General features: G+C 41.6%; 1 protein-coding gene across 6 annotated transcripts in view; it reads right to left on the reverse strand.

Annotated features, from left to right (window-relative positions):
- C10H12orf56 (chromosome 10 C12orf56 homolog) overlaps positions 1–22501 on the reverse strand; it is a 118429-nt gene that overhangs the window by 41317 nt on the left and 54611 nt on the right. For all 6 annotated transcript variants that reach the window (XM_054442275.2, XM_054442277.2, XM_054442278.2 and 3 more), the window contains exons 3-4: positions 16690–16753; positions 4986–5391 (exon numbers count right to left, since the gene is read on the reverse strand). In XM_054442275.2, coding sequence (XP_054298250.1) covers positions 4986–5391; positions 16690–16753 — 470 coding nt within the window. The remainder of the gene's footprint in view (positions 1–4985; positions 5392–16689; positions 16754–22501) is intronic.

Consider the following 22501-nt stretch of genomic DNA (forward strand, 5'->3'; position numbering starts at 1 on the left):
CTAAAATTTTTTAAAATATCTATCATCTGTTTGGTTTAGGTCCTTCCAGGCATATAAAGACATGAATTATAAACACATAAATTTGTAGTATTTATATGTTTTTATAATGTATATTTAATCCTAAATTATATCGCATATATTAATCTGGAACTTGATTTAACTTAATATAAGGTGGATGGTTTTTCGTGTCTGTGCATATAGATTTACTGATTTACAGCCCAGCGAAGTGGCTCACACCTGTAATCCCAGCACTTTGGGAGGCCAAGGTGGGCGGATCACGAGGTCAGGAGTTCGAGACCAGCCTGGCCAACATGGTGAAACCCCATCTCTACTAATAATACAAAAATTAGCCAGGCATGGTGGCACATGCCTGTAATCCCAGCTACTCGGGAGGCTGAGGCAGGAGAATCGCTTGAACCTGGGAGGCGGAGGTTGCCATGAGCCGAGATCGCACCATTGCACTCCAGCCTGGGCAACAAGAGCGAAACTCTGTCTCAAAAAAAAAAAAAAAAAAAGATTTACCGATTTACTTCAAGTTTTTTTTTTTTTTTAGGAGACAGGGTCTCACTCTGTCACCCAGGTTGGAGTACAGTGGCATGATCATACCTCACTGTAGCCTCAAACTCCTGAGCTCAAGCAGTCCTGCTGCCTCAGCCTCCTGAGGCAGCTAGGACTACAGACATGTTCTACCATGCCAGGCCAATTTTTTACTGTTTACTTTTTAGTAGAGATGGGGTCTTGCTATGTTGACCAGGCTGGTCTTGAACTCCTGGCCTCAAGCGATCCTCCCCCTGAGCCTCCCAAAGTGCTAGGATTACAGGCATAAGCCACTGCATCCAAACAATATCAACTCTTTTAATGATTATTTAGTATTCCATAGCATAGATATACAACACTTTTGTTAACTATTGCCTTATTAATGGAGTTATTTTTCCTTAAACCTTTCGTGTTGCCATTTCTCATTTATTCTGGGTCCTCAAAATAGTCATACAGTGTTCAGCAATTTCTCTAAATAATCTTTTATTTATGTTGAGGCTTAAGACAGGTCAGAAGGAATTTCTCAAATGTTGTTGATTTGACACTGCAGACACGCTTTTTTTTTTTTTTTTTTTTTTGAGACGGAGTCTCGCTCTGTGAGGCTGGAGTGCAGTAGCTCGATCTCGGCTCACGGCAATCTCCGCCTCCCAGGTTCAAGCGATTCTCCTGCCTCAGCCTCCCGAGTAGCTGGGACTATAGGCTCCCGCCACCACGCCCGGCTAATTTTTTCTATTTTTTTTTAGTAGAGACGGGGTTTCACCGTGTTAGCCAGGAAGATCTCGATCTCCTGACCTCGTGATCCGCCCACCTCGGCCTCCGAAAGTGCTGGGATTACAGGAGTGAGCCACCGCGCCCAGCCAGCCTTTTTTTTTTTTTTTTTTTTTTTTTTTTGAGACGGAGTTTCGCTCTTGTTGCCCAGGCTGGAGGCAATGGTACGATCTTGGCTAACTGCAACCTCCGCCTCCCAGGTTCAAGCAATTCTCCCGCCTCAGCTTCCTGAGTAACTGGGATTACAGGCGCCCACCACCACGGCCAGCTAATTTTTGTATTTTTAGTAGAGACGGGGTTTCACCATGTTGGCCAGGCTGGTCTCAAACTCCTGACCTCAGGTGATCCACCCGCCTCAGCCACCCAACCTGTCTTGTGCTTAATATCAGAGTGGTGTAGTGGGTGGATGGTGGCAGGGAAGATACGTGCTTTTTCTTATTACTTTTGTCATTGTTCTACTTTTTTTTTTTTTCTTCCCTCTCCAAATATTTATGTTTTCCTTAAATCCAGAATTTTAATTTGGGGTATCCCATATTTAGCTTTGTAGCAGCTATCTTCACAACGTATACAAGGCAAAGAATTACCACATTTCATCTTTACAGAATTTAAGGCGCTAAACAACCCAGGTGTAACTATTTTTGGTGAAAGTCACAGATAAAATGGATTACTGAAGGAGGCTCAACTCTTTGGAAACCCTTAAAATCAGGATGAGTGCTGATAATTTCTAATTAGATGGTTTGGGTTAATTTTATCTAAAAGTACAGAGAAAGTTAAAATGTCTAATGTGGCTGGGCACAGTGGCTCACCTCTGTAATCCTAGCACTTTGGGAGGCCGAGGCAGGCAGATCACCTGAGGTCAGGAGTTCAAGACCAGCCTGGCCAACAGGGTTTAGCGAAACCCTGTCTCTACTAAAATACAAAAATTAGAAGGGGACGGTGGCACATGCTTGTAATCCCAGCTACACAGGAGGCTGAGGCAGGAGAATCACTTGAACCCGGGAGGCAGAGATTGCAGTGAGCCAAGATCGCGCCATTGCAAGCCAGCCTGGGCAAGAAGAGCGAAACTGCATCTCAAAAAAAAGTGTTTATATTGAACTAGTAGCTTATTGTTAGTAGAATGAATTCTAACCTGATTTCTCACTTACATGTGAAATATTTGGTTATTCATTTTCCATCTTTCAAGGAAGAGATAGAACATTATTGTAATTTTTTTAACTTTTTTTTATTTAATTTTTTTTTTTTCAGACAGAGTCTCACTCTATTACACAGGCTGGAGTGCAAGTGGCACAGTCTTGGCTCACTGCATCCTCTGCCTCCCAGGCTTAAGTAATCCTCCTCTCAGCCTCCCAAGTACATGCAGGCCATGTGCCTGGCTCATTTTTACTATTTTTTGTAGAGATGGGATTTCACCCGTCTCTGTTGTCCAGGCTGGTCTCGAATTCCTGAGCTCAGGTGATCCGCCCACTTCAGCCTTCCAAAGTGCTGGGATTATAGGCGTGAGGCACCACACCTGCCCTTACTTTTTATTTTAGAGATGGGGTCTTGCTTATTGCCCAGGATGGAGTGCAGTAGTGTGCAGCAGAGCTTCTAACTCCTGGGCTCAAACGATCCTCCTGTCTCAGCCTCTGGAGTAACTAGTACTATAGGTGCATGCCACCACACCTGGCCAAGAGAACGTTATTTTCAATGATAGTATCTACCAACTCATAAAGATAGTCTTCCTCCACCCGCATTTATTTCAATGGTCATAAAAAAAAAATCAGACTACCTAGATTCAAATCCCAGCTCTACACTAGCTATGTGACTTTGCACATATCATTTAATTTCTCTGTGCCTCAATTTCCTCATCTATAAAATGGGAATATCAGTCCTACCTTATAGGGTTGTTGTAAAAATTAAATAAGTTAATATCCATGAAGCATCAGGCTCTGTTCTATTGTTATTTTCTAGTAGGAAATTAACAATAGATATTGTTATTGCATAGACTATTTATAGCTTAGCAGGTAATGAGTCCGCCAGTCTGAATGCTCCAACCATGCGTCTGCTGCATAATTTAAAAGTATTGCTAAAACCTGAAGCTGGGCAATTCAGGGACGCATAAACAGTTATTTTGAAGTATTCACATAGATTTTTTAAAGTCAGTTAAGTTTTGGTTTTTCTATTAGAATATATGAGATCTTTTTTTAATATACCAGAGTTTTCCTCTATTTGTAATTTGTTTACATTTTTAATTTAAAGAAAGCTATTTAAAAATTTAGAAAGGAATTTTAAATGTTTGAAGTCTTCCAAACAGTGGTATGAGAAAAAAATTAAGGGTTGTCCTGTAATCTTTCATAATTTTTAGCCATTTATAAAACCCTGGCTTCCTAGTTTCTTCTATCTGAAATAGCCCTTTATAATTATTATTATTATGTTGAAAGATCAATAATAAAAATTATGTACTACTGAAGATAAAGGGATTGTATTACTCTTTTAATAATTACTTATTTTTTAAACGAATTCTAATAAAAAGGTCCCTAAATGGGAGTTCCGACTCTGTCCCTAAAGTTATATAATCTTGAGTAAATCACTTAAAAATTTTGTGTTTCGGCCAGGCGTGGTGGCTCACGCCTGTAATCCCAGCCTTTGGGAGGCCGAGGTGGGTGGATCACCTGAGGTCAGGAGTTCAAGACCAGCCTGCCCAACATGGCAAAACCCCGTCTCTACCAAAAATACAAAAGTTAGCCGGGCGTGGTGGTGGGCACCTGTAATCCCAGCTACTCAGGAGGCTGAGGCAGGAGAATCGCTTGAACCCAGGAGGTAGAGGTTGCAGTGAGCTGAGATCACACCACTGCACTCCAGCCTGGGTGACAAGAGCAAAACTCCATCACAAAAGAAAAAAAAAAAAGATCGTGTTTCAGTTTCCTCATTTATAAAATAAGGACTTAACCTAGTGATTTCTAGATAAATTTATCTGATCCTATAACAAGGTCTCCCCCATCAACCCACTTTCAATAGCACAGCTAAGCAATACAGAATGATACTGACAACGTTGAACCTTACCTGAGTTCTTTGTCACCCCAGCAACTGCAAAAGACCACCTGCTCACACATATTCCAAGATAAGACCTGTCTCCCTCCTTCTTCGTGACTTCCAAGACTCACCTTACCTACCTCTAGAAAACCCCAGGTTTTGTTTGTTTGTTTGTTTGAGATGGAGTCTCCCTCTGTCGCCCTAGAGTGCAGTGGCGCAGTCTCAGCTCACTGCAACCTCCGCCTCTGGAGTTTAATTGATTCTCATGCCTCAGCTTCCCAAATAGCTGGGATTACAGGCGCACACCACCACATCCAGCTAATTTTTGTATTTTTTAGTAGCGATAGGGTTTCACCATCTTGGCCAGGCTGGTCTCGAACTTCTGACCTCAAGTGATCCGTCCACCTCGGCCTCCCAAAGTGCTGGGATTACAGGCATGAGCCACCATGCCCGTCCAGAAACTGCTCATTAATGAGCATTTTTCCCTATTGCAATCGCCTAAATAAAATCATCTCCTTAATTGTTCAGTACATTTTGTTTTTCACAATATTATTAAAATCCAAGGCCAAATTTCCAAAATGGGAGGTAAAGGAGGGAGGAAGGCTTGTTTGCTCTAAAAAATAAAAATATAAAAATTCAGGTTAAGGTTAACTTAGGAGGACACTTACTATAATATAATTGTTCCATGAACTTTTTAAGTGCAGAAATATTGATGAGGTTGTGGAAATAACATACAAATGAAGTTCTGACTCCTTTTTCTCTAAATTTGAGTTGCTCTGTGAAGGGGGATCTAGGAGGGAATTTCCTAAGTAAAACTCATTTCCGTTCCCATTGCACTTGAAAGGAATTTCACTTATGGAGTTGTGCTCTGGAAGTCCCTGGGGTTCTTTTGTGTTTGTTGTGCAAGATGGCTTGCTGACAGCCTTGCCAGTTGTTGGTGCAGACTGAGAGCTCCTCCTGGAGGGGGAAGGTAGAGGTCGAAAGGCACCTTGGCCATGAAAGGACAGCTTTTTGAGGCCTGGACGAGGACAGAGAGTTGAGTCCTTGGATGGTGTACTGCTCTCCTGCTGGTCCCTGTCAGGTAGAATTTAGTGTTAAACATGACATGCAAAATTTCACAGTAAGCAACAAAGAGAACCGGTAGTTTAAGACTGAACACAAATGTTTTCTCACGAAAGGAATGCTTGTTAAAACAAGGAAGTCATTGAACCTCGCTGGTAATAACCCATTGACTAGAGGAGATTTGATACTGCAATCTTTTAGTATACTTTTCTGTTTTCAGAAATAAACTGTATTTCTGAAATACATTTTATTTCATAGAATGAAGCACTTTATATATTGAAAGCATTGTACCTGTCCTTCATGGAGCCCTGATATTTCCACTGAAAGGACTTTTTCATTCTAGTTTTGAAACCTGATTGTCCTTTAATTGTACATTGCTAATGGATCCTATAAAGAAAAAACAATTCAAATAGGGATATGAAGAGAGGGGTTTTGTTTGTTTGTTTGTTTCTTTGTTTGCTTGAGACAAGGTTTCACTCTGTCACCCAGGTTGGAGTACAGTGGTGAGATCTGGGCTGTCTGTAACCTCCACCTCCCAGGCTCAAGTGATCCTCCCACCTCAGCCTCCTGAGTAGCAGGGACTACAGTCATGTGCCACTATGCCCAGCTAATTTTTGTATTTTTTTGTAGTAATGGTGAGACACAGGACTAGCTGGATTTCCCAGGCCTACTAAGAATCCCTAAGCCTAGCTGGGAAGGTGACCACTTCCACCTTTAAACACGGGGGCTTGCAACTTGGCTCACACCCAACCAATCAGATAGTAAAGAGAGCTCACTAAAATGCTAATTAGGCAAAAACAGGAGGTAAAGAAATAGCCAATCATCTATCGCCTGAGAGCACAGTGGGAGGGACAATGATCGGGATATAAACCCAGGCATTTGAGCCAGCAACGGCTACCCTCTTTGGGTCCCCTCCCTTTGTATGGGAGCTCTGTTTTCACGCTATTAAATCTTGCAACTGCACTCTCTTTTCGTCTGTGTTTGTTATGACTGGAGCTGAGCTTTCGCTCGCCGTCCACCACTCCTGTTTGCCACCATGGCAGACCCGCCGCTGACTTCCATCCCTCCGGATCCAGCAGGGTATCTGCTGCTCCTGATCCAGTGACGCGCCCAGTGCCGCTCCCGAACGGGCTAAAGGCTTGCCATTGTTCCTGCACAGCTAATTGCCCGGGTTCATCCTAATTGAGCTGAACACTAGTCACTGGGTTCCGCGGTTCTCTTCCGTGACCCGTGGCTTCTAATAGAGCTATAACGCTCACCGCATGGCCCAAGATTCCATTCCTTGGAATCCGTGAGGCCAAGAACCCCAGGTCAGAGAACACGAGGCTTGCCACCATCTTGGAAGTGACCCGCCATCATCTTGGGAGCTCTGGGAGCAAGGACACCCCGGTAACAATGGGGTCTCACTATGTTGCCCAGGCTGGTCTCAAACTCCTGGGCTCAAGTGATCTGCCCACCTCTGCCTCCACCTCCCAAAGTGCTGGGATTACAGGCCTGTGCCACTGTACCTGGACTGAGATTTTTTTAAATGATGTTTTCTTTAATTCCCCTCCTGCTAATACTCTTCTGATTTTCCCAACAGCATCAGCACTTTTTTCAGAATCAATGCTGTGTCCTTTACTTTCCCTATTCTCTCCAGCTCACCATGACCTTTCTTTACTTTGCTGCACAAGGAAACAAGTTGGAGAAACTAAGAAGTCACAGAGTATGGTGAGACCTAAATTCCAATCCTGGCTCTGCCACTTAATGGTTATGTGACCTTTGTTAAACAAAGTTTATGAGAGGCCATTGTTTTCAACTAGCCTTCTGCATGAGGCCCCAGCAGAACAGACCAGAACAGAAGGGAGTCCCTTGTGCTTAGTACCAGTAATCAAACTGAACTTGGAAACTGACCAGTTTTCCAGAAAAACAGATTCCACTCAACCTCAGTCAATAATGAAGTAGTGTCCTCTGTTTTAACCCTATAAGAACAGTAACTTTGAAACAAGCAATCCAATTTTTGTCTCGTTTCAGCTTACTTCAGCCTTTCTCTGCCTATAAAGTCAACCTCCTCTGCTCAGCTTTTCAGACCACTTCTCCCAATTCTAGAATCACAAATAAAACTAAATCTATGCTTATTTTGTCTTTCGACATCTTAGTGGACCTAGGACTTCATTTCCTAATTTTAAAATAGAAACAATAATAACGCCCATCTCATAAGATTTCTGTGAGGATACATGCCATGAGTTTGCAAAACTGGAAACGATATGTGCAAGCTATTACTATTACCCTATATTGCCTTCAGTTGATGGTTTATCTTTTTTTTATTTCAATAATTTTGGGGAGAAGTTTATCCTTTTACATTAAGTTATCTTCTCTCTCCCATAAGATTAGAAACTCCACGATAGTGGAAAACTACTTTGTTTTGTAGAGATGGGGGTCTCACTACATTGCCCAGGCTGGTCTTAAACTCCTGTCCTCAAGTGATCCTCCTGCCTCAGTCTCCCAAATTGCTGGGGTTACAGGCATGAGCCACTGTTCCCAGCTTGAAATCTCTCTTTTATTTTCACAAACTTAAAAATTTTTTGTAGAGATGGGGTCTCACTATGTTGACAGGGCTGGTCTCAAACTCCTGGGTTCAAGCAATCCACCTGTCTCAGCCTCCCAAAGTGCTGGGATTACAGGTGTGAGCCACTGCACCCTGCCCCAGCCTACAATTTCTTAAGTGGAATGTTTAACTCATTTATTTTTTTAAACTCACTTATTTCTTGGTGAATACAGTAAAAGCTGTAAATACAGCTTTAGAGCAGATCTCTAAAGTCTGCTTTAGCTCAGTTGCATGCACTTTGATATGTATTGGCATTAAGTTCTAAGTATCTTTTAATTTTTTTCCTTTATTATTTTCAGCAGTTTGATCATGACGTGTTTGGGTGTAGAATTTTTTTGAGTTTATCTTTTTGGGGGTTCACTGAGTTTCTTGAACCTATAAGTATATATCTTTTGCCAAATTTGGAGAATTTTCTTCATTATTCCTCAAATACTTTTTCTTTGCATTAATTTTTTTTACATTTATTTAATTAATTATTATTATTATTATTATTAGAGACAGAGTCTCACTATGTTACCCATGCTGGTTTTGAACTCCTGGGGTCAAGCAATCCTCCTGCCTAGGTCTCCCAAAGTGCTGGGATTACAGGCATGAGCCATTGTGCCTGGCTATTTTTCTGCACTATACTTTTTCTCCTCTCCTTCTAAGGCTCTGAAGACATGAATACTAGATCTTTTTATACTGCCACACAGTGCCCTGAGATTCTGTTTGTCTTTTCCTTCAATCTTTATTCTCTTTTGTTCGGACTAGATCATTTCTATTCATCTATCTTCAAATTCAATGACTTTCCTCTGTCATCTCCGTTCCAGCTATTGAGCCATTCAGTGAATTTTTAAAATTTCAGTTATTGTAGTACGTTTTTCATTCTAAACTTTCCATTTGGTCCCTTTTTTATGTCTTCTATTTCTCTGCTGAGACTTTCTATCTTTCCATTTGCTTCAAAGGGGTTCATACTTTTTTCTTGGAGCATGGTTATAATAGTTGCCTTAAAGTCTTTGGTTGAGCCAGGCATGGTGGCTCATGCCTGTAATCCCAGCACTTTGGGAGGCCGAGGTGGGAGGATCGCTTGAGGCCCAGAAGTTCAAGACCAACCTGGCCAATATAGTGAGGCCCCATTTCTGATAACAACATCCTTCTTGTGGCCTGCAGCTTCTCATCATTAGGCCGAAAACACGGCACCTAGGAGGTGTTTCAAATCTCTGTACGTGATAACGTCCTTTAGTCCTCTACTTAGTGTTTTCTATCCCACCCCGCCTTTTGTTTACGCTTCTAACTCAAATGTTTAATTACGGAGATGACAGTGCTAGAAAACTATGGGACAGTAGACCCAGCTCCCTCTTCACCCTCTTTGTTTGGAAACTACTCCTCTCCTCTACAAACAGAGCACACAGAAGCTGCCATGTTTTTAAAGACCCTGATTTGTCAGCTGTGGTGAATGTTTTTCAGCAGTGTGTCATTTATTCAAGCTGGGCAGTCAGAGACTTTCTTCAGGATTTAAAAATTCAATACAAGTAAGTGTGTGAGTTAGCCTTTGTCTGGTGGTGGAAGCTGTAAAATGTGAATTTAAGACAGTCGGTGACTCGTGTGCTGCCCCATGGAGGATGTGGTGTTCAGGGAGAGAAGATGCAATTGACACACAAACATCAGAGAAGGAGACAGGGACTGAGTCCTGGGACACTCAAGCCCCCAATTCCAGCTGTGTCTAAATTCCGTTCTTACCATTCCTACATTCCCAGGATTCCATTTCTAAGCTTTACTGAGTTTGCTCACCATTGTATTCATACATTTAAAATAGAACACAGAGCCCAGCAATTCGAATATGCCAGATTAGACTGACAGATAGATCTCTGTCTGTACCTATATCTTTATATATTTCCATTTCTAAATATATCTGTTGAATGAATGCTGAATTTCATGAGTTGACCCAGTAATTCCAATAAATTCCCTTTTTAAACCTAAAATGCATTTCTGTCACTTTTAACAGACTTTTAACCTCCACAGTAACCTAAAACAACTACTGCAGACATTTACTTTTTTTTTTTTTTTTTGCCAAGACGGGGTCTTACTCTGTCACCCAGACTGGAATGCAGTGGTGTGAGTAGCTTGGACTAGAGGGACACGCCACCAGCCCAGCTAATTTTTGCTTTTTTGTTTGTTTGTTTAAGAGATGGGGTTTCACCGTGTTGCCCAGGCCGGTCTTGAACTCCTGGGCTCAAACTGTCTACCCACCTTGGCCTCCCAAAGTGCTGGTATTACAGGCGTGAGCCATCATGCCCAGCTGCAAACATTAACTAAAAACCTCTTTTATTTTTCTAAATTGGAGGAAAACAATGGAACTCTCAAAGTATCCTAGAAATGTGGGGAATTACATGCTGAAATGAAGACTTGACTCTGAGAGCATGTGGATGCCTATTCCTAGAACTGCCCCTCCCTCAATCCTTCCAATTACAAAGACCATGTTAAGAATTTCACTCAGTGCCCTGCTACAAAGCAGAGCCCTCCCCGCAGAAGCTCATAAGTCACATTCTTCGGGGCAATAATGGAAATACATCAACTCTGTCCAAACATGATTTATTATTACATGGATTTAGAGCAAATCACACTCCCACAAGCCAATATTATGCAAGCCAGGCTAGGTTGTAAAGAATATGATTATTCATTCAACAAATATTAAGTACCTAGTATGTACCAAGCACTGGGCCAACACTAGAAATATATCAGTGCACAAGAATATCTAGGTTCCAGCTCTCATGGAGCTTGCATTCTACTGGGAAGACAGACAATAAGCAATGAACATGTAGTTATAACTTACGAAAGTGCAATGAAATCAACAAAACAGTCTGATAAAGAAAACCTGTGTGTGTTTGTTGACGGGTGGCATACTTCAAACTAGGTGATCAAGCAAGAACTCTCTGGGATGAGGACATTTAAGCTAAGATCTGAAGGATGAGAAAGAGTGAGCCATGTAAAAAGCAATGTTAAGAAGGGTAAGAAGTTCAAAGGTCTGAGCTGGAAAGAGTTTGCAGTGCTCCAACTATTGAGATGAGCAAGAGAAGTAAGAGATGAAGCTGGAGTGGTGGGCAACGGCCAGGTCTTGCAGGGATGTCTAGACGTGGTAAAAGGTTTATTTGCTGTGCAATGGAATACCACTGAAAGGTTTTAAGCAAGAAAGGGACATTTGGAAAATATCATTTTGGCTTTAAGGTGGATAATGTATTCAGGCAGAGGCAGACAGTTACTGAGAATGGAGGTGGAGAGCGTAGTTAGAGGTGTTGCAGAAGTGATGAGAGATGATAGTGGAGTTTTGGCAGAGGAGATAGAAGTTGATGGGTGAGTTAGAGACATATTATGAACTCAGGAGTTCCAATAATCCAGGGGAAGATTGATGTCATTGTAGATTATTTAGGCCAGCAATTCTCAAACCTTGGTAGCTAGCTAACAGAATCATCTAGGTAGCTACCAAAAACAGACAACCGAATACTGTCCCTAAAGCTGAGGATTCAATAGCCTGGAGTAGAGCCTAGGAGTCTGTACTCTCCACGAGCCCTTGGGAGATTCTTATACATGACCAAGATTGAAATAAACATGGACTTTTGCCATTATTCCAGGTCAGCTTTATTTCCACACCCCAGAAGATCTAGGCTAAGTCCTCACATTGCCCAGTCAGCATGTGTTAGGAGTGTAGACTAATCTCAAAGCAGTAACAACACATTAAGCAGCAGCAGTGGAGCTGGGCATGCCTGTAATCCCAGCTACCTAGAAGGCCGAGGCTTTAGTGAGCCATAATCACACCACTGTACTCAGCCTAGGCAACAGAGCAAGACCCTGTCTAAAAAAAAAAAAAAAAAAAAAAAAAAAAAAAGAAGAAGAAGAAAAGAAGCAGCAGCAATGAGTGTCCCAGATTCTAACTTTCTGATAAGTAAATTCAAGCCCCTACAGTCTATTTAACTTTACACAGAAGGACTAATGGGGGAAAATGAGATCTCATATTCAATTGACTTCTCTAAAAGTGTGTGGTTTTATCTTTTTGTAAAAGGCAGAATAGTACACATACATGAATCTTTGATAATCTAGGTCCTTCTGAGCTTCGGAATTATCTTCATTAATATAGTGTGGAACTGAAATTGATGAGTTGGCCTGAAACAGCAGGCTCCCAAAGGCAGAAACCAAAAGATGGGGAGACTTTAGTGCCCCAACTCCCTAGGATCTCCAATAGTCTTCCCCTGAGTGAGCCACCACAAATAAATATCTATGCCACATAAAAACAATGTATCTGTGCCTGCTAAGGAAAAAAGAGTTTCAATCTACCCCACATAAACATACAGCCTAGGTAAATGAATTCCCTAATCTCCCCTATTGCTGCCCCAAAGATCTTTTTTATAGAAATTCCAGAACCATCACTGACTCCAGGAATGATCTGACACCAGTCCAAATCCTCTTCTATATATATGGGTATAAACCTAAAATTCTACTAGTTTTTTTCTGCCTCTAGCCAAGATGGAGTAATAGGGACCATATATACCCTCCTACCTGAAACAACCAAAAATTGGACAAAATATATGCAAAAATAGATTTCAAGACACTAGACACCAGGCAATAAAAGACAATGAGCCCTGGTAGATGGGAAATAATCAAGGTGAGACCTATGATTGTCCCAGTTTACTGCCTTGAAAAAAGTCTCCAGGGCACAGTGTAGAGAGGAGGGGGGTGGTACATACTGATTGTGGTAATGGTTTCATGGGGAGATATGTATGATAAAACATATATGCACAGTTTATTGTGTGTCAATCATACCTCAGTAAAGCTGTTACACCAAAATTCTACAAATAGAACTTTCCTGCTGGCTTTCATGCCTGCTAAAATGGAAATCCCACCAAAGGAATAACCATTTTAAATAACCATTTAAATAACCACTTCAAATCTGTATTATTAAATTATCACAATGTTCTGGGCACAGTGGCTCACGCCTGTAATCCCAGCACTTGGGACCACCGCCAGCCGAGGCGAGTGGATTACAAGACCGGGAGTTCGAGACCAGACTGACAAACATGGTGAAACCCCATCCCTACTAAAAATACAAAAAAATTAGCTGGATATGGTGGCGGGTGCCTGCAATCTCAGCTACTCAGGAGGCTGAGGCAGGAGAATTGCTTGAACCCAGGAGGCAGAAGTTGCAGTGAGCCGAGATTGAGCCACTGCACTCCAGCCTGGGCGACAGAGGTAGACTCTGTCTTGAAAAAAAAAAAAGAAAGAAATAAATTATCACAATGTGGTATCAGTAAAAACCCAAACATAAAATTTACAGGAAGAGCAAGGATACTTGCTAGATGGTATGGTTTGAATATTTGTCCCCTCCAAAACTTACATTGAAATTTAATCCCCAGTATGGCAGTATTGAGAGGTGGGGCCTTTGAGAGGTGACTGGGTAGTGAGGGCTCTGTCCTCATAAATGGATTAGTCAATTCATGGATAAGTGGGTTAATATGTTAATGTGTTATCATGGGAATGGAACTGGCTTTATAAGAAGAGGAAGACAGACTTGAGCTTGCATGCCCAGTCCTCTTGCCATGTGATGTCCTGCACAGCCTAGGAACTCCACTGAGTGTCCCCACCAGCAAGAAGGCTCTCAGCAGATACAACTCCTTGACCTTGGCCTTCTCAGCCTCCATAACTGTAAGAAATACATTTTTTTCCTTATAAATTAGCCAGTTTCAGGTATTCTGTGATATGCAACAGAAAACAGACTGAGATACTAGGGAAGGCTAGAGAGAGGACAGCACAGAGAAGGGAGAAGGAGCACAGAACGGGAGAAATGGAAACAAATCCTGACCATTTGACAAGTGTGTTGAGAGCTGGAAGTAGCCAGGGTAATTCCATGAAAATGCATGGTAACCATGGCTCATATTTACCTATGTAACAAATCTGCACGTCCTGCATATGTATCTCAGAACTTAACATAAATAAAATAAAATTTTTAAAAAAGAAAATGTGTAGTGGTGTTTCTTAGTTGCCACAACAAATGGGGAGCATTATTGGCACTTAGTGGACAAAAGCCAGGGAAGCTGAAGTTTCACAATGTGTGGCCCCATTCTGCACAAGTACAAATGGTACCACACAAATGCCAGTAGCACCCCTTGAGAAATCTGGTGAAAGGAATTCAGCTACACAGGCTGTTGGTTCCTTCTCCAACGCCAGCATTTTAAAGGGGTCTCAATGCGCATTTTAAGCTATGGTTTGCCATGCTAAATAGAACACATTAGACAATTCTGTCTTAGTAAGTTTTTTTGATGTTTAGCTTCAAATGTAATCAGAACCTCCAAAGCCTTGAGAACTCTGACAGGAACACATGAACTCCTTAACCTTGAACTTACTTAAGCACCTTTAAGAATATTAGGTACTGCAGCCACTGTCCAACAATTTTCTTATCCAGAATAATTGGCCCTAAGGTTAAAATTCTACAAAGCAAATTGGTAACGTGTTTAGGAAAAATAAACTTCCTAAGCCTTTTTTTTTTTTTTTGGCAAGAAAGGAAGTTATAATAATAATGAAATTTAGGTTTGGAAGAGATCTTATAGGTCCTCTTGTTCAAACTGTGAGAGAGGGTGAGAATGACAGAAAGTGCAGTGAGAAAAGGCCCCTCCCCAGCAAGCTAAGCAACACAGCATGGGCCACCACGGGTTTGTGAATATCCCCAGTTAGGATTTCACTTTTTCTGAACAGCATTTTGCAATGCTTTTCTAATCTGGATATTTCCCCTTGCTATGACCTGTCTTTCTAGGATCCAATTCATATTAATTTTCCCTATGCTTCTATATCCCTTGACTGGCAGCTCCCAGAATCCTACACTCCCCTCTTCCTTCTAATATCTAAATAGAGAAAGTGTGTAACAGCATCACACTTTGGCCAGGCACAGTGGCTCACGCCTGTAATCCAAGCACTTTGGGAGGCCGAGGCAGACAAATCACGAGGTCAGCAGTTCGAGACCTGCCTGGCCAACATGGTGAAACTCCATCTCTACTTAAAATACAAAAAATTAGCTGGGCATGGTGGCGGGTTCCTGTAATCCCACCTACTTGGGAAGCTGAGGCAGGAGAATCACTTGAACCCAGCAGGCGGAGGTTGCAGTGAGCCGAAATCAAGCCACTGCACTCCAGCCTGGGCAACAGTGCAAGACTCCATCTCAAAAAAAAAAAAAAAAATACAGTATCACACTTTAACTTATGCAACTTAAGAAACTCCTTTTTTTTTTTTTTTGTCCAGGTGCGGTGGCTCACGACTATAATCCCAACACTGGGAGGCTGAGGTGGGCAGATCACTTGAGGTCAAGAGTTTGAGATCAGCCCGGTCAACATGGCAAAACCTCATCTCTACTAAAAATACAAAAAATTAGACAGGTGTGGTGGTGGGCACCTGTGATCCCAGCTACTCAGGAAGCTGAAGCAGGAAAGTCACTTGAACCTGGGAGGCAGAGGTTGCAGTGAGCAGAGATCACACCGCTGCACTCCAGCCTGGGTGACAGAGTGAGACTCAGTCTCAAAAAAAAAAAAGAAACTCCTTTTTCTCCTTTTTAAATTTACCCAGACTTCTTTCCCATCTTCCAGACTGAAATTCCAACTGCCAGATGAACTTATACACCAGATAAGCCCACTAGGACCTCAAGCTTAACCTATTTAAACCAGTACTTGAGCGTGATCCCTTCTGACATCCTTATTTCTTTGAAGGGCATCGCTATTCAGTCACCCCAGCTGGAAACCACAGTAGTTTCTGTTTCCATCTCTCCTGTTTCAATTAAATGTTAGTATTGTGGATTCCGCCTAAGAAATGTCTCTTCCATCCGTCCCTTTTTCTTTATTCTTGCTACCACTACCCCAGTTCACATTCTAATTTCCACCACCCTCAGCTCTTTCCCCCACTTCAATCCATTTTAAGCACAATCGTTGGATTATTTTTCTGTAGTAATGGTTTCTATGTCATTCTCATGGTCAAAACTTTCAATGGTTTTTTCATATCCTGTGAAATGAAGTGTAAAGTCTTCATCTGGACTTTTAAGACCCTCCAAAGTGGAGGATCCATTTCACTTTCAGGTCCTATTTTCAATCCCACGGGGCTTACACATGTTCCATTTCTTTTCTGCCTGGATCTACTCTTCCACTATTCCTCCAGCTGCAGTTTCCCCATCTCCAGGATCCCTATTCCTTTACCAACTGTCACCAGGCATCTTGACTTCTTCCCACAACTGAATATCATCTGTCCCCTCTTTAAATCTCTTTGAAAATTGCTCAGACTCATTCAGGACACTTAGCATGTGGACTATGTATTTTCTTTATTTGTGCAAATGCTGTATATCTTGGTTAGGATCAGCTTCTCAAGGACAGGATTTATGAGTTACTCATCTTTGTATCCATCATAGGGCCTAACATAGTGCCCTACGCAGAACCAGAGCTCAACAGATGTTTTTGAATTTAATTTTAATGAATTATTTATCTATATTGTGACATCTATATGTTCAGTAATATATAGAAAATTAGAAAAACTATACTATTCAACTGATTTGAATTGAGAAAAAGTTCTCTCAAAACTACTTTCTCCATTATTGCATATATAAGATTAATAGAACTCAGTCCAAAGCCATTAGTAGAGAAAAAAACATTAAGAAAAACAAGTTGCAATATAAAAATATTTTGGTTAGCAAGTTAAACACATACTCCAAACAACAATCTCACCTGAGAGGAGATTCATGCAGACTTCTGGGCTCTTTGCTTCTCCAAAAGGCAAGGCCATTCTTTTCTTCCTTGACATAAAAAAAAAAATAGTTATTTGGTCATTAATTAAATAATTTGATTGAGATTATGAAGAAGACCTAGTCACATGTACTGATTAAATGACTGTTCATAAATCCTCACAAAAATTGTAAGTCCAAAATTGTAAGCTGGGTAGCATGATGGAGCAAAAAGAACTTTGACTTTGACGTGAACATGTCCTCGGCCAAGCACCGTGGCTCACACCTGTAATCCCAACATTTTAGGAGGCTGAAGTGGGAGGATCACTTGAGCTCACAAGTTCAAGACCAGCCAGGGCAACATAATGAGATGTCATCTCTACAAAAAATAGAAATATTAGCTGAGAGTGGTGGTGTGCATCTGTAGCCCCAGCTACTTGGGAGGCTGAGGATGGAGGATTGCTTGAGCCTAGGTGGTTGAGGATGCAGTGAGCTATGATCACACCACTGCACTCTAGCCTGGGTAACAGAGCAAGACCCTGTCTCAAAAATAAAAAATAAAAATAAAATTTAAAAAGTAGGGCCTTTTTGGAAGTGATTAAGTCACTAGGGCTCTGCCCTCATAAATGGGATTAGTACCCTTATAAAAGGTTGACGGGAGTGCCCTAGTCCCACTGCCCCTCCCACTATGTGAGGACATAGGATTTGTTCCTTCTGCCATATGAGGATGCAGCAAGACGTTGCCATCTCTGAAGCAGAGGGCAGCCCTCACCAGACACTGAGTCTGCTGGTGACTAGATCTTGGACTTCCAGCCTCCAGAACTGTGAGAAACAAATTTCTGTTGTTTATAAATTACCTAGTCTAAGGTATTTTGTTATAGCAGCAGGTGCAGGATAAGACAGTGGTCCGCTGTTATTCTGTCTTTCCAGCCTCTCCCTTTTTTGAAGAATTGCTCTCTTCCTATAGTTACTATGAGGGTCCTCATCCTTAAATTAAAAAAAAAAAAAAAAAAAGAAGAGAAAAAGACTTTGCTCCTTCCATGAAATGAATGATGCTCAAGTGTTAGTGCCCCCGGCTGGGTGCGGTGACTCACACTTGTAATTACAGCACTTTGGGAGGCTGAAGCAGACAGATCACTGGAGGCCAGGAGTTCGAGACCAGCCTGGCCAACATGGTGAAACCCAGTTTCTACTAAAAACACAAAAATAGCTAGGTGCGGTAGTGTGGACCTGTAATCCCAGCTACTCAGGAGGCTGAGGCAGGAGAATCTCTTGAACTAGGAGGCAGAGGTTGCAGTGACCCAAGATTGTACCACTGCACTTCAGCCTGGGTGAAAGAGCGAGACTCCATCTCAAAAAAAAAAAAAAAAAATGTTTCAGCCCCCCTCAGTGCATGAGTTCCTTCCAAAGTCTTAGGAGAGACCCTAAAAATGTGTTCACATGGCCAAATGTTTTTATAAAAATTGCAAAGACAATAATCCACCTCTTCAACCACAATAATTTAAGACCACAGGCTCTTCTTCCCACTTCAATTTTTCTTCTGTCTCACTTCCTCTCTTAAGAGTGGCTGTAGGCACTTCGTATTTGTGATTTCTTCTGTCCTGATTTCTTTGGAGTGCTGCAGGCATTGTATTTGTACAATGTAAAACAGACATCTTAGTTATTTCAAGCGGGGGGGGGCTCTCCAAATTGTATGAGTTTCAGTCCCCATAAAACCTAGATCCACTCCTGCCCTAGCCATAGCTGATGGGTCTAGAGGTGGACTGCTGACCCAATCTGGGCCAATCAATGTCTTGCCCTGGATTTGTGACCTTTGTTCTTGAGAGACAGGGCTAGAAGTCTTTGGAGCTGGCTGGACCCTAGGAGGAGGTCCTGGCCAAGCTGCTTAGGCCCCAGAACAGGCACCTGGGTTCCTAGTCTTTCACTATTTGGCTCTTTTGCTTCCCTTTTGATTCCCTAGGAGACTCCAAAATCTTCCAACAAATTCCCCTTGACAAGATAGGCAGAATAAGTTTTTTCTATTTGGAATTTAAGAAACTTTAAGACCCCAGTCATCACAATCACTTGTAAAAGTAGGCATTTCACAAATAATGGTACTAAATGTGATGCAAATAATGCCTTTGTATATTGCTGGAATTAGGTGGAAGCACTTATGACTCATCAATCAGACAGGTTTGAGCCCATCTCCTGCTTGAGATCACAGATTACAGAATGTCTAGGAGGTAAACCACTTGGTCCTGATGATACAACAATACCAACCCAGGGAGCAAGCAGCTTGGAGGAGAACAGGAAATATAGAGCACATCACTGCTGGCATGCTGGAAAGGAGGATGAGATCACCAAGGCTTATCTGTTAGGATGTTAGTGTTACTCGCACAATCATCCTGTAACAGTCTTAAGTTGTCTCTTAAACCTCATTCCATCCAAATTCACTAACCAAACTTGAATTCTCTCTTTTTTGTGCGAGGTCATTAAAAAGTTGAAAAAAAAACAACTTTAGTGTTCATATCCCTGCCTCTTTCTATGTTAGCTTTATTTTAATTTATTTTTATTTATTTATTTATTTATTTGAGAAGAGTCTCACTCTGTCACCCAGGCTGGAGTGCAGTAGCACAATCTCGGCTCACTGCAGCTTCCACCTCCCGGGCTCAAGCAATCTTCCCACCTCAGCCTCCTGAGTAGCTGGATTACAGGCGCTTGCCACCATGCCCAGCTAATTTTTGTATTTTTAGTAGAGACGGAGTTTCACCACTTTGGCCAGGCTGGTCTCAAACTACTGATCTCAAGTGATCCGCCCACCTTGGCCTCCCAATGTGCCGGGATTCCAGGTGTGAGCCACCGTGCCCAGCCTATGTTAGCTTCAAATTTCACTTTGTAATAATGGTCTGGAGAATCAGGATCATCTGTGCTCTCCACTCAGAAATACAGTACAGTTCAATCTGTTTCTGCACTTGGTGGAAAGTCTGGTCTCCTAGACACCAAGGACCAGAGTCTGGCAGGTGTAAGGCAATAATGACAAAAGAGCCTGACTGCAAAGTCATCTGCTGCTGTATTCTCTAGTGTGCATGTAGCAGTTGACACGCTTCTTCAGTGGCTTGGATATGAATTCCTTCAGTCATTTAGCACAATGCATATCTGATGGAATGCTTGGTAGTACGGGCCAGCTGAAGAACATTTTTAGAAGGGACACTACAAAAATAATACATCTGTTTCTCTATTGCAAGGGGTTCAATTATATTCATAAAGTCCCATTCCTGTGGGGAAGATGGTCAGGCTTCCGTATGTAAAAACTATCCATGAAACCTGAGAGACTCATCAGTTTCTTGTGCTTTTACTTTTGCCCCACATCATTGGTTTTAGAAAATATCTAGGTTTTACATTTATTTTTAAAGATTACACACACACACATACAGTTGTCCCTCAGTATCCATGGAAAATCGGTTCTAGGATCTCCCTTGGAAACCAAAATCTGAGTATGCTCAAGTGCCTGATAGAAAATGGTATAGTATTTTCATACAACCTATGCATACCCTCCCATATACTTTAAATAATCTCTAGATTATTTATAATACTAACTACAACAAAAAATGTCATGTAAATAGTTATACTGTATTGTTTAGGGAATAATGACAAGAAAAAGTCTGTACATGTACAGCACAGATTCAATTTTTTTTTAGTATGATTTCAATCTTCTGTTGGCTGAATCTATGAATGTGGAGCTCACGACTATGGAGAGCCAATATTCACTGCAGCTCTAGAATAACAGAAAAGACCTTAAAGGCTTTTGTGGTATTACTAAACTTTGGTTCAGTTTAGATTTCATTAAACTATGTTTCAATCTGGTTGGGGATTCGTCTATTTAATTTTATGCCAATATTTCAATATATACCACTAAAACCTGTAAGGTCTTTTCTGTTTTTCTAGAGCTGCAGTGAATATTTGAAAACACTAGTTACCTGTGTCTATTTAAATGTAAACTTAAATTCAGTTATTCAGCAGCACTAGCCACATTTGAAAAGCCCAATGGCCACAGGTAGCCAATGGCTACTGTATTAGACATGATTAGACAAGATATAGAACATCTCCATCATTGCCAAAAGTTCTGTTGGGTAATGCTGTTCTAGAATGTACCTGAAACTGAAACTAAATGGTTAATAACCCAATCCATTCAAGAGTTTTGTGGCCAGGCATGTTGGCTCATGCCTATAATCCCAGCACTTTGGGAGGCCGAGGCGGGCGGATCACCTGAGGTCAGGAGTTCATGACCAGCCTGGCCAACATAGAGAAACCCCATCTCTACTAAAACACAAAAATTAGCCAGGTATGGTGGCAGGCGTCTGTAATCCCAGCTACTTGGGAGGCTGAGGCAGGGAGAATTGCTTGAACCTGGGAGGCAGAGGTTGCTATGAGCCGAGATCACACCACTGCACTCCAGCCTGGGTGACAGAGTTAGACTTCATCTCTAAAAAAACACTAATACAGTTCAATCCTGTCACTCTGTTCCCATCTGCATTGTTCATTTAGAATTTAATAACCATCCTCTTTCATCTAAATGTAAAAAGTACAATTCAGGTATGGCATGTTGCATCACACCTGTAATCCAAGCACTTCATGAGGCTGAGGCAGGAGGGTTGCTCGAGGCCAGAAGTTTGAGATCAGCCTTGGCAATTCAAAGTGCTAATTGCGACCCATATAAGAACGTATGTATACTAAAAAGAAAAGCATCTTTTCCTCTATATATTCAGAAAAGTTGGGTCTAATTAGGAATCCTGTTAAAAATGTGATAATTTAAACTAAGTATTTTTACTAGAAATGATTTCCAATGTTGAGCTTGCTTTGTTCGGATGACCGATTTGATTGGATCATGGGCACCTGTATCTGATGACAAAAATATCCCCTAGGCTTTTTTACCCAAGAGGTTTGGAGCTAGTCCTAATAATTACCTTTATTTAAGTGCTCAGTAGTTATTGTGTGCTGCTGCTCTAGGCATGACATCATCATTATTAACATATTAAAGATTCTAGCAATGACTATTGTCAAATAGATGGTCGAGTAGGTTTGGGCCTGTCTCTTGCTTTAGGACACGTATTGCAGAATGTCTCTGAGGTGAACCACTGGGGCCCTAGATATATAGCAATACCTGACTCAGGGAACAAGCAGCTGGAAGAACAGAAAACATACAGCATTACTGTTGGCATAATGGAAAAGGGGAGTGTTTTCTATCTTGTAATGTAGCTGGGGCTCCTTGTGACAGTGGCAGTTTTGTGTCGTCAAAAGCCCCCACGCCCAAGTGTCAGATGGTACTTTTGGGAATGAAAGTAGAAAACAGGTGGGGGCAAGTGTTATTCTATGAATAGCCCTGCACATCAGCACAGGACAAACTCTTCACTAATTTTAATATCACTTGCAAAGTTTCTAGGAATTTAAATGTCATCAAACTTCGATCTGTTTTACTAAATTATTTTTGTATGTGTTTTTATTTTCCTATACACGTTGAAGGAAAAAAAAAGCCAAGAATAATTATGCTTGTGGACAAGGATAAATATGCATTTAAGGCAACCAACACCAATTAGATACCCTAATTAGTGTGACAGGAGACCTGGTGAGCAACAAGGGATTTGATAAACCTGCTAATTACAACTTCTACAAACAGTTTCCATGCCACAGTGTGTCAGCATGGAAAGGTGCTCATCCATGAAAGTGTAAAAGCACCACAGTTTTCTCACACATAGTAGCTCTGAGTCCAGCTTGGAATAAAGTCTAGTGGACAATGAATGGGCTGAATGTGCTGGCCTAGCTACACAAGCTGGATGCCA

The sequence above is a fragment of the Pongo pygmaeus genome, chromosome 10 (assembly GCF_028885625.2).
Source record: "Pongo pygmaeus isolate AG05252 chromosome 10, NHGRI_mPonPyg2-v2.0_pri, whole genome shotgun sequence".
NCBI classification, from domain to species: domain Eukaryota; kingdom Metazoa; phylum Chordata; class Mammalia; order Primates; family Hominidae; genus Pongo; species Pongo pygmaeus.